The following is an 18,128-nucleotide window of genomic DNA, read 5'->3' as shown; positions in this document are numbered from 1 at the left end:
ATCCAACATTGGAACAGTAATGAGAGCATTCAATTAAAAGGATATATTTTTTGATTTTTACTTGTACTTTACAGCTGTGAATATAAGGAAAAGTAAAATGCTAACCATTGTTTAATGAATTTATAGTTAATTACATGCTTTAAAGTAAAATTATGTAGATATGGGGAAATTTATTTTTATATCATAAAATTCTATTATAATTCTAATATAATACTTTCTTTTAAAACTTCTCTCTCCATATCTAGTCTAATAATCTGTTTCTGGATAAGGTTGAGGTTTTAGGATACGTTAAGACTTGATATGGAAATGACTGTTAATAGCTGTTACTTTTCCTAAGATGTAAAGCAAATTTTATAGAATATATATATTGTATTTGGGAAATTAATAGAATGTCCTCAGATAAGCGTTCCTTGAAGTGTGAGCCAAAGACATATTTGTACCAGAATCACCAAAATGTTTGTTAAAAATGCAGATTAGGGCTTCCCTGGTGGTGCAGTGGTTGAGAGTCCGCCTGCCCGATGCAGGGGACACGGGTTTGTGCCCTGGTCCAAGAAGATCCCACATGACACGGAGCAACTAAGCCCTTGAGCCATGGCCGCTGAGCCTGCGCGTCTGGAGCCTGTGCTCCACAACGGGAGAGGCCACAACAGTGAGAGGCCCGCGTACCGCAAAAAAACAAAACAAAACAAAACAAAAACCCAAAAAGCCTCTACCAAACCTTTAACTGAACCAAAACCAGGGGTGGGAGTTCTCATGGACCCAAAGAATCTGCATTTTTAACAAGCAATTCTTATGTGCCCTGAAATTTGAGAAAAACCACTTGCCCTGGATGCTGGATTGATAACATCAGCAAGTAAAGCAGTAATACTTAGGTAAGTTATGCATTTAATCATTTTGTAGATTCCCAAAATGAAAGAAGATGATATTGAGATGAAGAAGCGGAAGCGGAAAGAGGAAGGGGAAAAGGAGAAGAAGCCAAGGAAAAAAGTACCGAAACAACTGGGGTATGTGAAATTAGACATAATGAGGGAACTAGTGTTGTAGCATGACAAACTCTCCTTTTAGAAAGATATATTTAGCATTAATTAGTTCAGTTTAGCTGGGTCTAATTTAATACAGTATTTATAAATGTCAGTGACCTATCAACTTATATTTTAATAATATTTATTAATAAGTAGAAGTCATCTTAGAGATTAAGGTGTTTTAGATCAGATTTACAAATTTGTTAAGTATTTTGCTCATTACAACATTTTATCAACAGGAACCAGTTTGAAGAGATGGTACAAACATTGAACATGTTATTTTAATTTTCTTGTACTAAAACTGAGCTTAGATGCCTGGGGATTGACAATTGGCCGTAGTCTTTGTATAAACGGTTTATGGTTGTTTTAATATTTTTTAAAAAGTCATTGATTTTATTTAGCTATTCTTAACGCTTGTGACTAGGTAATGATATGGCCTCTAAAAAACCAAGTAGAATTTCTCAAAAGCCTTATTAAGTCATAAGAGGGAATTCCCTGGCGGTACAGTGGTTAGGACTCAGCACTTTCACTGCTGGGGCCTGGGTGAAATTCCTGATCCCTGGTGGGGAACCAAGATCCCGCAAGCCGCGAGGCACAATCACGAACAAAAAGAAAGAAAGAAAAAGAAAAGAAAAAAAAGTCCTAAGAATAAATGTTTGTACCTTGCAGTCATAAAGCTACCATTTGTCTCTACTTCTCTATGGCTTTTTTTGTAGAGTCAAGGTAGAGTCAAGGGACAAAAACTTGTGAGAGGCTGGGTTTTCCTCCCCTCCTTAGCAGAGGAGGTACATCTGAATTGGGGGCTGTCAGTATCTCCAGAGTTGATATAGGGAGGTATTTATCCCCTCCTAAACATGAGATTATAGTGATCCCTGAGTCATTAAGAAATTATTAAGAAAAAAAAATATTACTACTGGTTGTTTTAAATATTCATTATTTACAAGTAAACTTCTTTATGAACAAAACCTGTAAGTAATGCCTTTTATTGAATTTATCATTTTCTCAAATTTGTAAACTGATTTCATTCAGCAAATATTTACTAAGTGCTTACTGTGTACCAGACACTGTCTGGGTTTCGGATATATAACAGTAAATGAAACACTGGCCTACCTGTAAGGCACTTATGATCTTTTAGGTTCTGTAGTGCACGTAGAAGCATATAAGCCATAAAATTTAGAAAAGATTTTTTAGAGAAGGTGATAGCTAAACAGAGACCACCCTTTCCTCTTAGTCCCTATAGGGAGAAAGTTGTCATTGAAAATTACACGTATCTATCCGAAAGCCTCAGAACGCTGTTCCTAGAATGGAAAGTGAAAAATGATCAGAAGGTAGTAGCAGATAGAATAGGGTCTGGATAGAAGACATGGTAATGAATGAAGGCTCACAGATTGACACAGACATTTTGCACTTCTTTGGCAGTTTGTAGCACAAACCACCTGGGGTACCAGTGTGAAGGTGTATTATGTAGGTTTCTCTGGTTGTAATCAACTCTGTTTTCAGCAAAAGTGCATTTCTTTACTTCGTTAATTCTTTAGGTGCCTACTTTATAGATGTGCTAAAGAATGAACATTCCAAACAGAGTAGTAAGTTTAACTTCGTATACTTTCATTTCCTTTTATTTTTTTTATTTTGGCCACGCTGAGGGGCTTGCGGGATCTTAGATGCACGACCAGGGATTGAACCTGCGTCCTTGGCAGTGAAAGTAAGGAGTCCTAACCAATGGACCGCCAGGGAATTCCCTAACTTCGTATACTTAATAAACCAGAGCTCTATTCAGTTTTGTTTATTTCTGTTGACGTTATTTCGTTTTCTTCACTCTAATGGCCATTCACCTGCCTTTCATAAGTGACAATCCAGATGATGATGAAGATGCCGTTGTAAAAGTGTAATTTAGTAACAAATTTGCTTCCTCACCTATCAAATGATTATTTTAATTCTGTGCCTGCTTATTGGGGTTTTAACCTTTAAAATCATACATAGCCTAACTGATCACTTTTTTCTTCACAGAGTTGTGGCTCTAAATTCACACAAATCTGAAAAAAAGAAGAAACGTTATAAAGATTCTCTTTCTCTAGCTGCCATGATAAGAAAATTTCAAAAAGAGAAGGATGCATTAAGGAAGGAGTCTAACCCTAAAGTCCCAGTGAACTTCTCGACCTCCTCTCTGCATAAAACCCCCTCTGCTGCTGTGGCATTGGGGAATGATGTCTCGGACTTAAATCTGAATAGTGCTGATCCGGACCTCCCCATTTTTGTTAGCACAAATGAACATGAACTATTTCAGGAAGCTGAAAATGCCCTAGAGATGCTAGATGATTTTGACTTTGACAGATTACTGGATGCTGCTTCTAATGGTAGCCCCCTGTCTGAGTCAGGAGGAGAGAATGGAAACACCACCCAGCCAACCTATGCCTCTCAAGTTATGCCCAAGGTGGTACCTACACTCCCAGAGGGTCTGCCTGTCCTTCTTGAAAAACGTATCGAAGACCTCCGTGTAGTAAGTGTGATAATTTTCTTGTGTTTGCTGCACAAACATAACAATAATTACTTTCAGGCAAAAATAATAACCTATAATCCTAACTACTTAGAAGTAACTTTATTTTCTATATTTCCTTTTAAGCATTGGCTCTATGCATAGTCTTTTTCTTTTAAATATAGTTATAACATGGATAAAAGTTGGTTGTTTTATTATCTCACTTCACTTTATATTTTTCTGCATAGGTTTCATAAATATATACATAGTCATGTAAAGAAAATAGAAGAAAGGTAGGAACAAATAGTAACAATGCAGAAGTGTACTTGAACTTGGTCCCAACTGTTGTTAACAACTAGTTATTCTGCAATCGATTTTACCAGCTAATCCTTACCAGCTAATCAGCAGCTTTAGTAAGCATACATTGTGTTCTCACTAGACAAACTTTTAAGAGTTGAGATTTTAGCATTTCACAGTAGATTCCTCTCCCGATTGACTTGGGTACATAATCTTTATTTAACTAGCTGCAAATCCAGGTATGTCAGTACACTTCTCCCTTTAATCTCAGGGAAATATAATTTTGACTTAAAATGTTTCAAACCTTGCTTAAAATGCCCTTTTTTAATTACTTTAGCATGTTTGTTTGAACCCATGCCATGTTTTAGTCCTCTTTTTTTTTCTCCTGATTACAGAAGTTGTACACTCAATATAATTTTTTTTTTTTTTTTTGGCTTCACTGGGTCTTCCTTGTGGCTCTCGGCCTTCTCTAGTTGCGGTGCGGGCTTAGTGGCCCCAAGGCCTGTGGGATCTTGGTTCCCTGACTAGGGATCGAACCCTCATCCCCTGCATTGGAAGGCAGATTCTTAACCACTGGACCACCAGGGAAGTCCCAATTTTATATATATATATATATATATATATATATATATATATATATATATATATAATTATTTTTTTTTTGCGGTACGTGGGCCTCTCACCGCTGTGGCCTCTCCCACCACGGAGCAACAGGCTCCAGACGCGCAGGCTCAGCGGCCATGGCTCACGGGCGCAGCCGCTCCGCGGTACGTGGGATCCTCCCGGACCAGGGCACAAACCTGCATCCCTTGCATCGGCAGGCAGACCCCCAACCACTGCGCCACCAGGGAAGCCCCCGATTGTATTTTATACTTAGGGAAAGATGCCCCATAATCAGACATTCCCCACCCCCAACAGGGATAACGACTATTAAACTAATTTTTCTGGATTTTAATCCATGCATTTGCAAATATGTTGTTATTAAAAATAATTGTTAGTCGAAGTATAATGTGTGGATTATTCTACAAGTTGTGTCTTTCTTCTAGGGTTATAGTAACCATTTAAATCACATCTTAAATTTATTAATCTCTATGTTGTATTTATTTCTCTTAACTCTTTCTGAATTAGGGAAGAGAGAGATTTATCTAATTTTTCCAACAACTGACTCATGGATTCTGTTTATCAGTTCTATTCTTTTTTCTGTTTTTGTTCTTTAGCATTTCTTCTGAGGTTGTGGCTTATTAAATTCTCTTACATTTTTACTTATTTTAAGGTACTTTATTTATTAGTTCAGGACTTAGAGAGTTGTGCTCAAGTATCTCATTGCCAGTGTTTTTTAGGTTATAACTTGTATTTACCATAGTTTTTGCTTTGTTTTCTTTACTTTTTTTGGTAAGATTTTCACTGTCATTTATTTCTAAGTATCTTTTATTTTACTCATGAGCTATTTTTATTTTATTTATTTAATTTTTTTTGGCTGCACTGTGTCTTCGTTGCTGCGCGTGGGCTTTCTCTAGTTGCGGCGAGTGTGGTCTACTCTTCATTGCGGTGTATGGGCTTCTTGTTGCAATGGTTTCTGTTTGTTGCAGAGCACAGGCTCTAGGCATGCGGGCTTCAGTAGTTGTGGCACGCAGGTTTCAGTAGTTGTGGTGCATGGGCTTAGTTGCTCTGTGGCATGAGGGATCTTCCCGGACCAGGGCTCGAACCTGTGTCCCCTGCATTGGCAGGTGGATTCTTAACCACTGTGCCACCAGGGAAGTCCTCTGCTTTGTTTATTTCTATGCTGTATTGTTTGTTGGCCCATAAAATTCTTAATGGCTAGATCTCTGTTGTGATATTTATCACTTGAAGGTGACCCTTTCTGTGCTATTAATGCTTTTCACCTTGAATTCAGTTTTGTCTGATTTTACTGTAGACTCCTTTCTCTTTATTTTTGCATGGTATAGCTTTTTCCATCATTTACCTTCATTTTAGCTCTTTTTTTTTTGAATTCTTTTATTTTTTGACTTATTTTAGCTCTTTCTCTTATAGACAGCATGTAAATGGAAATTTGTTTATCGACCTCATCTGAGTCTTTTTTAAGATTTTCTCTTTAAGATTTTATCTTACCTACCACTGTTATAATGATAATGATATATAATTCATCTTTATTCTGTCATTTTCCTTTATATTCTGTTTTATTGTTCCCTCCCCCTCCTTTGTTTTTCATTCTTTTGCTATTTTCTGTGCTTATTTTTTGAAAAGTATACAATCATTTTATTAATCAAATAGGTTTTTTATTTACTATTCTTAACCACTTTATGTATGAAGTGTAGGTATTATTTCCTTTTTATGGTTAACAAACTTAAGTGGAGGTAGGTTAAATAGCTTGGTCAGTCCACACAACTAGTAAGTGGTGGAGCCTGAATTTAAACACAGGGGTTCACCTGACTCAATAGTACATGCTTTTTGCTATCCCATGTTGCCCCTAAAATCTTTAGTTTCTTTTATGTTTTAAATAAAAAGTGCTAGGGATGTAATCCAGGTTTTTCAATATATAATTAATAATAACAGCTATTATTTGTTTAGCAAAAACCTATACCTTGTATTGAGTGCAGTGCTCCTGGGACCCACAGCTTCACAAGACATCATTTATTGTTCAGGAGACAGTTCCCTGACTAGGCTTAGAATGCTGTATATACTGTGGAGTCTAATCCTCCAACAATTATGTGAGGTAGGTAGTATTCTTCCATTTAATAGATGAGGAAACTAAGGTTCAGAAAGGTTAAAGCAATTTCCCAAGGCCACATAATTTTTAAATGGGTGAGGCTTGATGCAAAGTCAGCATTTAAAGGCAGGACCATCATGCTTCATAACTTGCACTCCGTCCACTGTGTTGTATGCCATTCATATTCACTTAATAAACAGAATTGATTAGTAATGAGTGTGTTTCAATCTTGTAAGGTGCTGTTATATCTCATATACTAAAAACTCTTTCTGTAGTAGCCATGCTAGGATTAGAACAGCTACTTCCTAACCTCTTAGTAGGAAATTATCAATAAGAAGATTCATTTCACTTATTAGTATCTGTGAATTCTCTGTATTTTTTTCTTTGAAATAGGAGATGGTATTTTGTTCTTCAGGAGATGAGAATTCATTGTTGCCTAAAATGCTCATATCTGTCTGATAAGGACTTTCTTCTTGTTGCTCTTTTCTCACTTTGTAACATATCTTCCACTGTTCAGCCTCTTGAGTTCTTTTGATTCTCTTTCTTGAAGTTTAGTTTCCATTCTGGCTTTCTTCCTATATTTCTTCTCCCTACACATACCCAGTCTTCATCCTTTCTAAGAAGCACTGAGGCACATCTCAGAAATTGTCCTCCTCTATTTACAGAATGTGATGTTGTCAAACAGTGTAAAATTATCAATCTGCCGACTGACAGAGTCAGCATGTGGCTTGCTCAGGTTATTGGATCAGGCCTCTCGATGTCTTACATCTTGGGCATCTCAAGATAAACTATCTTTTGTTATTTCCCCAGTAAATTTTGCTTATGGTACAGTGTCTTGGTTTGCATACTCTTTGTTTCTGTTAAACTGGCTAAGATGACAAACACAGTGATGAAATTATTCTTATCCTCATTGAATTAATTGTTGCTTATCCCTTGATAATGACTGTGGCTAATTTTTTCATTGTTAGTAATTAGGTAGAACCCAGACTGGCTGCAGTAAGCTGAGTATCTTTGTACAGGGTGACACTGTTGTACAGTTGAGGTCAGAAAGCTTCTGGTCTGAGTCCTGGATTCACCACTTACTAGCGGTGTGATTTGGGGGCATTATCATGTAACTTCTGTAAGATTTAGGTTCCTTGTTTGTAAAATGGGAGCTATAATACCAATGCCACTGGCTGTTATGAAGATTAAACATGGTAATGAGTATAATATATAGAATATCAGACACGTTGGACAGTATTGTCTTGTAGAAAATGAGACATCTGCTTTCTCTTATCTTGGAGATCACAGCAAGAATTGATAAACAAACCTTACAGATACTCAAAATACACAAGACACCCATAGCACCCATAAAAAGTCTTATATGTGTAACTTTTAAAAATATAAATTTATTTATTTTATTTATTTTTGGCTGCGTTGGGTCTTTGTTGCTGCATGCGGGCTTTCTCTAGTTGCTGCAAGCGGGGGCTACTCTTCGTTGCAGTGCGCAGCCTTCTTATTGCAGTGACTTCTCTTGTTGCAGAGCATGGGCTCTAGGCGTGTGGGCTTCAGTAGTTGTGGCACACGGGCTCAGTAGTTGTGGCTCACGGGATCTAGAGTGCAGGCTCGGTAGTTGTTGGCGCATGGGCTTAGTTGCTCCACGGACCAGGGATCTTCCCGGACCAGGGCTCAAACCCATGTCCCCTGCATTGGCAGGCAGATTCTTAATCACTGTGCCATCAGGGAAGCCCCTGTGTAACTTTTTAAATTTAGGAAAATTCAGAAAAATGAAATACAGACATAACAGGGAAGAATGTTATGTATGCTAAATTTTGTTTCAGCACTGTTTCATTGCCTGCTCATGCCAGGTAATAAGCTGGGACAAAGTGAAGTTAATCATAGCCCCACCCTCAAGGAGCTTATTCTAAGTAAATAGATATGGAAGCGTATAATGTGTAATGTGTTTATTGAGAGTTATATTGACAATCTTGTGTTTCTCTAGGCTGCCAAACTTTTTGATGAAGAAGGAAGGAAAAAATTCTTTACACAGGATATGAATAATATTCTTCTGGAGTAAGTAATTTTCTTCTTTGATTAAGAAACCTTGAAAATTATTTAAACCTTAAGAAGTCATTAAAAAATATAGTAGGCCTTTGAGGTACAGATGCTGAGTGGTTGGCTAGTCTCATGCATTAGCTCTTCCCTTTTGGCCTCACAGCATGTGTGATTAACATTTGTTTCTTAGCAAAACGATGCTTCTACATACATTGGTTCTCCGGGACCCCTTATGATAATCAAAGCTTCCAGTGTTATAACTGCCAGAGCAAGTGACTGCTGTATGGGTTGAATATTATCCTAGATTTAAATGCATTCTTTGTCACGTTATGTGAAAATATCTTTCTGGGACAGTTCTGATTGTTTGTATTAAATTTGGTGTACTTTCCTTCTACTTTGATTCAGATGTGGGGAAAATAATTCCATTAGTATCCAGTGAGGTTTATTATAATTCATACAGACATTTATAGCCAAATGGAAAGTGTGGTTTAATGAAGAATCATTTTTGTGGGGTAGGACGGAGGCAGTGTGGAGAAGACAGATGTTAAGTTGGAAAGGAAAGGGTGAAAGCTGGTTTATGATATAAATTGTATTTAAATTAGTGATAATTTTCAACCTTAGCTAGAGTTTAACATTAATGAAGTTGCACGTTCTAAGACTATGGTCACATAAGCTGTACTTATAAACCTTATAAGGCTTATAAATTTTGACCATGGTTCCAGAAATTGAGTATATAATTGGCTACAAGCAGAAATGGGCAAAAAGGAAGTGGTCCTGGGAAAAGCAGCAAATTCCTCTCTGATGAAAATAATGTATGCCTACTTTTGGTGGTTCAGTAGCATCATATACAAAGAAACAAGGCAGTGTTTCCAATACGACGATTCCTGTCTTTTAAATATATAATGGAGATAGTTTCTCATGAGATATAAAGGTTGGATTAGCTTATTGGTTTTGATAACTATTTTAATTAATGCAATCTCTCATTCTCCTGAAGTACGTAAAAAATCATTTTGGTCTCCATGGACTCATAAAACACATAACCTAGTATGCTAGTAGCATGGAGACAGGAATTTCTTGTTCCTATTCTTTATTTTAGCCAGGGGTTTTCAGATTTATTCTGTCTGCCTGCAGGTGCTTCCTGTCTGTTCCACCTCCTTTTACCTAGCTCCCTTTTAAACCTTAGATTCAATGAACAGTGTAACCATTACTCATCAGAGCTGTCCCAGATTCCAAAATCTGGGATCTGACTATCTCCTTTTTTTTTTTTTTTTTTTTTTTAACCTAAGAGCCCTAAGTTTTCTAGATCAGATCTTTTTCCTGTGACTGAGACAGTCCTTTTTTATTTTACTCTTCTGTAAGGGGACAACTCTTTCTCTTCTGAGAGAATCAAAAAATCATCCTTGGGATATAACATCTCAGAGAAGCATCTCTGTTAATTCCTGCCATGTCTGTCTTAAAACGAATCTTCTAGTTTTCTTGGAGCTCATCTGCTTTTTATTTCACTGAGAGTGTGCCTCTAATTCTACAAGCCCTAGTGTTCAGAGTTGAATTTTTTCCCTTTTAGTGACTACTTTCTTATGCCCCCTTGTCTTCTTTTTTTTTTTTTTTTTTTTTGCATTATGTGGGCCTCTCACTGTTGTGGCCTCTCCCGTTGCGGAGCACAGGCTCCGGACGCGCAGGCTCAGTGGCCATGGCTCACGGGGCCCAGCCGCTCCGCAGCATGTGGGATCTTCCCGGACTGGGTCGCGAACCCGTGTCCCCTGCATCAGCAGGCAGGCTCTCAACCACTGCACCACCAGGGAAGCCCTATTTTCAGCTTTAACTAAGCTTTTATAATGGGGCAAGCCTAGAATGCCTCCTACCCAGAGTCTTGACTTTTAATAAAGAACTAACCACAATATTTAACCAAGTGTTTGTACACAGGACTCATGACCGGAATGATTGTCTTCCATATGAACCTCTGATTTGACCCTCTGGCTCTAATAGGCCTTAAAGTTCTTTTTATTTATCCTTTTGTTGTATTTGGCTTCTCTAATACCAAGAATTTTCAACTGTCAGTTCTAAGGAGTATAGTTTTCCACATTTCCTTGTTTCTGAAATTGCAGTGTATGTTGTAAATGTTGGGTACATTTGATCTGGCAGGGTTTCTTTCCTTCCGCAAAAGCTGTTAATTGAATCTTTGCATGCACCTTATATTTGTGAAAATATTTACGTCTGTTTGCACCTTCTTCTATAGTAAAACATGATGATTTGGACATAGTTTGTTGCCAAGGGCCCCAGTTTGGTCTTGACCTTCAAATTAACATCTGTTCTCATCTTTCTACAGTAGCAACTGCCAGATATACTGTCTTCCATCTGGAAGAAACCTCAATTGTTTATCAGTAGGCTTGTCTTGCTGAGAATATGGTGGCTATTACAAACTCTTCCCTTTTTTTTTTTTGAAGTAACTGTTTGGTTAAATACCCTTTTAGCAGGAACTGGAGAACTGGAATAAATTGAACAAACTATTAAATATCTAGTTCAGTGGAGGCACAATAAGGAAAACAAAGAAGGATAAAACAGTCTGTGCGTGTAGCCAGGAGGGCTTTACCTCTTCTGAATCTGTAATTTTTTCAAACACCTTTAAGGAAAAAATACTCTAAGAATTCACTGAAACTGTGACTCTAGTATAGCAGTTGCAGGGTGGTGAGGGGAAGTATGATGTCTCTTTGAGGAAGTGAGTTTTTGGTTAATAATGGAGTTCCTGTGCTTTACCCAAAAATGTAGACTTTGCCCCTGTCATCAAAAACTTATTTGGGCGGGGTGGGGAAAAAATTAGGAGTTTAGGTTTTTTGTGGGTTTTTTTGGCTGCATCGTGTAGCTTGCAGGATCTTAGTTCCCCGACCAAGGATCGAACCCATGCCCCCTGCAGTGGAAGCGTGGAGTCCTAACCACTGGACCACCAGGGAATTCCCAGGAGTTTAGGATACACACTACTATATATAAAATAGATAAACAACAAGGACCTACCATATAGCACAGGGGTCTATATTAAATATCTCATAATAACCTATAATGGAAAAGAATCTGAAAAAGTAATTATATATATATATATATAAAACTGAAACACTTTCCTGTATATGTGAAACTAACACAGTATTGTAAATCAAGTATACCTCAATTAAAAAAAAAAGAAGCAAAAAAATTATTTGCCATCTTGTTGGGGTTATAAATTCTACTCTTAAACTAGATTCATTGAAATTTTTTATAGCATTACGATTTATGGTTTTGTTTGTTTTTTTCCTTGAAAAATACTGTCTAGGAAATCATGGAAAGGTAAAAGGAGAAAAAAATCACTGCCTCTGCCTCCTTGCTTGTTTGTTACTACCTAAAAGAAATTCTGTACTACTTATTTGTTGTTGTTTTTGGTCAGCATTGAGTTACAGCTGCAGGAACTAGGCCCTGTCATTCGTAGCAGTGTCTACTCCCACCTTGAAGCTTTTGTGCCATGCAATAAAGAAACACTGGTAAAACGTCTAAAGAAGTTACATCTCAATGTCCAGGTAAGAGGAGGAACAATAATACCTGCTTCTGGGGTTTTATAACCTGAAAGGAGACTGATTTCTGTTTGCTGCTTTTGCATACTAATTGCTTTATAATTGTATTGTACATATTTAGTAACCATAGGATGTTCTTTAGTAACCATAGCATGTTGGATCCCCTGGGAAAAAATTGCTTTTCATCAATTGAGAGGTTTAGATGAGACATAATGTTTTCTAATGCTTCTTGGACTAGGTAAATTAACCTCAGTTCCACAACTGACACAACTTTGCCCTCAACAAATAATCTGACATACGTATAATTCAATTTTCTTATTCCTGAAATGGACCTATACAGATATGCTCACACTGACATAAAGACCAATGGAAAGAATCACAGGGTTGCACTTAAACTTAAAGATTATCTAGTGTAACCATCCATGTTCTGCTAGATTCTTCTCGACTACAGTGCCTCTAAGTAATTGTGCAAGTTTGCATGCTTCCAGTGATCAGAAACTTATTTCATTACAATATCAGGAAGTTCTTGCATATGTTGAGTCAAATCCAAGTGCTTTCCATCCCATTGGTCCTAATTCTCCTTTTGCGTTTATTCACAAATTATGTCCCTTTCTTTACTTCATATAAAATGGGCTTCAGTACCTTCACTGTCCTGATTACTCTTCCTTTAATGATTTGTTTGACTATGTATTTTAAAAATATTTACAACTTGCAAGTTATAGAAAAAATAACTTGGATGCAGTTTAAGATTAAAAAAAGAACACTTTTTTTCTATGAATAAAGGTATTTCCTGGAATTAAGGTCAAGAATGCAACCAGGAAGGAATGGGAACTGATAATCTGAATTAACTCTGTTTCTCTTTACCTCTCTTGCCCTATCTCACTTTTATCCTTTTATGTGCATCTGCAGATAAGTTTTCTTTATTTCCAAGGTTTTATATTACAGAAAAGCTACACACAGAGATTGACTGTAGATTTCTCATCCCAATCCATATTCTTGGGGTGAAAACTCTGGTGGTATTATTTTGAGTCAGTCTGAACTTTTCTGGTCGGGGGGTTAGAGTCGCAAAGCACAGCATGGTACAGATAGGGGACTGAGTGTGGTGCTCTGGGTCACCGCAGTGGGTGTGATCTGACAGGCATAGAATTCTTTGTTAAAGGTGCTATACTTCTACTAATAAAATAGTTCTTTTGAATTGAGAAACTGTAGTTCTTTCTCAATTCAAAGCAGGTTAATGAACAAATGAAATTTATTTGAGGTCTCAGATTTTGTGCCTATGCCTGGACATTGACTATGGAATGTTGACTATGGAAGAAAGACATTTATCTAACCCTTGCTTTTCTTTATATGGTATAATCATGTACCTTTGTATCCCTAAACATTATATTGTTTGGTTTGACATGTTTTTGAGCTTCGTATAAATGGAGCAATAGTGTCTGTTTTCTTACGCAGCTTGCTTTTTTACACTCACCATTATGCATCTCAGATTTATCTGTCTTTACATGCAGGGGAACTCCATTTTTACTGCTGTGTGTACAGTATTCCATTGTATGAGTATATCTCAGTTATTCATTTTACTGTTGATGTATATTTGGATTGTTCCCAAGCAGATAGTCTCAGCTATGTAATTCTTAAGATGAGATCACCCAGAAACCATGATACTGGATCTTCCGTTTTTTTAAATGGGATTTTATAGCAGACACTGTCATATGTGCAATAATATTTATTAATTGGTATGCATGAAATAAGTAAAATGCTTGTTAGTAATATTTGTATTTTGTTTTTATTAATAAAATTAATGTTATTAATAAAATGTTTTAATTTGTAAAACACACCTGCCATAACATGATAATTGCATTCCTAAAAATCTTCTCCTTACCAAAAATCACATTTTAAACACAGTTGTGTCAGTAAGAAAAGCAAAGTCTAATATTTCTGCACCTATGACAGTAATAAGAGTATGTTCTAAATAGCTACATATATATTTTGTTACTTGCAAGATGAAATAAATAAATTGATTGATTAAAGCTGTCAGATACAAACCTACTTTTCTTTTTGCCCTGAACCGACATGAATAAGAGTCTCCCATTGTCCTCTTTCACTTTGGCCTTGACCTTGCATTTTTGCTTACAACTTAAGTCACAGTTACTAACAATAAACAAGAAAACAGGATGCCAACATTCTGTTGGTAGTCACCAAACCAAATTGTGCATTCCGGTCCTCCAAAGCAGGATCTCTTCTTGTGGTACTAGTTCCCCATCATAATGGGGATTAACTGGTAGTAGTCTGCACAGTGTAGATTTTGTTCTCTATTTAATCATTTTATTACAGTTAAAGTGTCCATATAATTTACTGGAGTATTTTTAAGAGTGTAATTGAGCACTATTAATAATTATGCTGAGGCAACAGGCAAAAACTGGGACTCTGCTTGGCTTTCTGGGAAGTAGGGTTATCCTAATTTTATTATATACAGTGTGCATTATGAAAAGTCAGCATTTTAGAAGTAATGTCCATATTTGAATATGCTAACATTTCAAATGTGTGATCAATATCTAAAACCCAAATTTCATCTTCTGAGGATCTGCTTGCAAAATAAGTTTTGTAAATATGTTTGAAAAAACTTTCAGTGTTTTTTTTTCCTCAGGATGATCGTTTAAGAGAACCTCTGCAAAAACTGAAACTGGCTGTTAGCAATGTCATGCCTGAACAGCTATTTAAATACCAGGAGGACTGCCAGGCTCGTAATCAAGCTAAGTGTGCCAAGTATGTACCTCTTCTATTTGGACTGGCTTTTGCATTTGAGAAATACTTGTAGCTGTTAGAGATTGGTCTTAAGTGGACTTCATCACCAAGTAGAAATCCACATAAACCACTGAAGTGGTATAATTGAATATATTTTCTAAATGGCAAGTCACTTCCCACTCAACTGCTTTGGTGTGAAAGGCAAAAGGTCTTTTGATTTAGTGTATGGATGTGATCAAAGCTAGAGCTGACACTGGTCAGACATTTCACATGTTGACCTACTTGACTGGTTGAAGTTGGATACAAAAGATAAGTGTTCATGCCTTTATATTAGAGTTTGAAGACCTTATTTACCAGAGCGCTTTATAATGCACTTCAACTTCAAAGTATTATGTGGAAAGGTAGACTCCTCATTTACCCTGTCTTTTGAGTTAACATTCAATTAAGCAATTCAACAAGTATCTAAGGAGCATATTATAGGCAGTGTTGGGTTGAAACTTTGCTTCATAAAATAGTTTTCATTTTTAGGTTTCAAACAGATGAAGAACGAGAAAAAAATGGATCTGAGGAAGATGATGATGAGAAACCAGGGAAACGTGTCATAGGACCAAGGAAGAAATTCCACTGGGATGACACCATTAGGTAAGATTTAACCAAAACCTTCACTTTTAACCAAATAGCTGATGCAGAAGTAAGGTTTCTCATAAAAAGAATCGATAGTAAATGGAAAACTAGATAGAAGCAACCAAAAGTTAGTGTGTAGGAAAAATTTATTCAAGAGAAAATTAATTTGGTTCTAATATCCTTAGAGTTCTATCACTTTTATTTACCTATAGTACTTTTTATAAGTTAATCTTATTATTGAGTAAGTCATACTGGTTTCAGAGGTGAAGTACTAAATATATTTATATAACCAGTCATCTTTCTTACCAGTATTTCTGTACTCCAAGTGGAGGGTTTAGTTGTAGGACTATCCCTTTTAATCTTTGGTGCCTGGATTAAAGGTATCAAAGGAAATTATCTCATATTGGAAATTTGGCTATAGTACACCGAATGATATATGTTAGAAATTATCTATCTTCATGTCATCTTCTGAATTCTTCAGATAATAGTCTTTATTATTGCTGTCAGATTTGTGTGCTTTTAAAAAATCTGTTTCAAGCTTAATTTTCTACAATTTTGCAGTCAGATTTATATATAAATATATATTTTTAATCTGTTTAGAACTTTGTTATGTAACCTTGTTGAGATCAAATTGGGATGCTATGAGTTAGAGCCAAATAAAAGCCAGTCTGCTGAGGATTATCTTAAATCCTTTATGGAGACAGAGGTGAAACCATTGTGGCCTAAGGGCTGGATGCAGGCAAGGTAAGAAATATGACATCCTAGATTTTATTTTACTTTTTTATTGCTGTTATTAAAGACATATACACACACATATGACATTCATTTTCCTAAGAACCTAGTGTGTTTAACATTCTTTACAGTCATCTCAGATGATGTCTGCTTTGAAAGCTTCACTCACTCAAAAGACAAAACAGTTAGTCACATGGACATAGAGATACACATAAAGGTGTTTTTTTTTTTTTTTTAACCGACCACTTTTTCTTTTTTGCACGTGAATTTCCTAATAAGAGAAAAGAGGGGGGGAAGAAAGTTTTGAACTTTGGAAGGGGAACTTTATATGGGTATCATGAAGATAAGTAACTGAGTACAAGATTTAGAGTGTAGAAAAAGAGGCACAGCCTTAGTGCTATTGAAAATAGTCAATGTAGAGTGGTATCTCTAAAACTAAGTGTAGCCCAGTTTAAAGAGTTAAGTAAAGAATGTTAAAATTAATAGACTTGGCTGTCTCAACCTGTCATCCTGAAGTATTCATCTTAAATCAACAGAAATCTGTTAAAAGATTTAAATAAAGAGGTAATATAACACTTCCCATAAAATAGGTTATTGAATTTACTGTACCATTATAAGTCTTTATTTGGTAAAAAAGCAAATAGTAGCCTATTGAATATTAAATGATTAAAATGACAAAGTGATTATCATGTTATTATCTGCTGTGGAAAAATAATTGTGTCCTTTTAATTTTTCCAGAATGCTTTTTAAGGAAAGTCGGAGTGTACATAATCATCTTACTTCTGCTCCGTGAGTAAATGCAGACTCCAGATTGCTTCATTTATATTTATTCACATTATGATATTTAGTAAACAAAAATATCATTTATTAAATGCTAGGTAAAATAGAACTTAAACATACATTTATACAATCTCTGTCTTACCACTGCTTTTTTGTTTTTAAAAATCGTTTAAACTGTTGACTCTGTAGACCTCAGGACACATTTATCTATTAAAGAACTTCTCAGGCTAGCCTCTAAAAACTTGAATCCATAATGTAACATATTGGCCTGAGATCTGGTAGTGAGAAGCCATGTAAACAGGAAGGCTCTGGTGGTTTCCTTTGTTCCTGGAGGATCTGCCCTCCAGTTGTTTTGTATACTTTTTTCTTTCCCTCTTAATGACCATCTACAAAGGTAATCTGTTATCCTCATGCTTTCCAAGACAGTTCTGTATATATCCTACCTAGCCTTGCCTTGCAGTGTTTTATTCTACAAAATTAACATACTCTTCATGTCCTTCCCTCTGTCCAAAACTGAATCTTTCATTAGTGATGTATTGATAATTACTAAAGAATTAATTTAGAATTAATTAGTGAAAAGGCAAGGGTCTCTAGTGAAAAGGCAAGTTTTTTCTGTGGTTACATTTTTGGGTGAATACTGGTTAATTTGACAAGGATTTTATTTTTACCTACAACTTAAGGTCTCTAGTGAAAAGGCAAGTTTTTTCTGTGGTTACATTTTTGGGTGAATACTGGTTAATTTGACAAGGATTTTATTTTTACCTACTACTTAAGGCTACTTCTCTATTGCCTAGAAGTGTAGTATTAAGGGTTAATAAAATATAAAATTAGCAAGTCACTGAGTTACCGAGCACTGTAGTTCAGTATTCCATTAAGAGATCTGGTTAACATCTGGGTAATGTTACAAAATTCCCCCTCTCCTTGTATACAGTTATAGTAGGTGGAATTTTTTTTTTTTTTTGCGATACGTGGGCCTCTCCTGTTACGGAGCACAGGCTCCGGACGCGCAGGCTCAGCGGCCATGGCTCACGGGCGTAGCTGCTCCGCGGCATGTGGGATCTTCCCGGACCGGGGCATGAACCCGTGTCCCCTGCAACGGCAGGCGGACTCTCAACCACTGCGCCACCAGGGAAGCCCCCTGTAGGTGGAATTTTTTACAGCTTTTAGGAAGGACACTTTGT

The 18,128-nt window shown here is 36.4% G+C and overlaps 1 protein-coding gene across 2 annotated transcripts in view; it reads left to right on the top strand.

Annotated features, from left to right (window-relative positions):
• Window positions 1-18,128, top strand: part of UBN2 (ubinuclein 2) — a 66,888-nt gene that overhangs the window by 31,428 nt on the left and 17,332 nt on the right. For both annotated transcript variants that reach the window (XM_030853960.2, XM_030853957.2), the window contains exons 5-12: window positions 901-1,004; window positions 3,030-3,519; window positions 8,481-8,551; window positions 11,946-12,075; window positions 14,714-14,832; window positions 15,340-15,453; window positions 16,036-16,179; window positions 16,906-16,956. In XM_030853960.2, the coding sequence (XP_030709820.1) occupies window positions 901-1,004; window positions 3,030-3,519; window positions 8,481-8,551; window positions 11,946-12,075; window positions 14,714-14,832; window positions 15,340-15,453; window positions 16,036-16,179; window positions 16,906-16,956 (1,223 nt within the window). The remainder of the gene's footprint in view (window positions 1-900; window positions 1,005-3,029; window positions 3,520-8,480; window positions 8,552-11,945; window positions 12,076-14,713; window positions 14,833-15,339; window positions 15,454-16,035; window positions 16,180-16,905; window positions 16,957-18,128) is intronic.

Source organism: Globicephala melas, chromosome 9, assembly GCF_963455315.2.
Source record: "Globicephala melas chromosome 9, mGloMel1.2, whole genome shotgun sequence".
Classification (NCBI taxonomy): Eukaryota; Metazoa; Chordata; class Mammalia; order Artiodactyla; family Delphinidae; genus Globicephala; species Globicephala melas.
The sequence above is the reverse complement of the archived record's forward strand: the minus strand, read 5'-3'. Positions and strand labels throughout refer to the sequence as shown.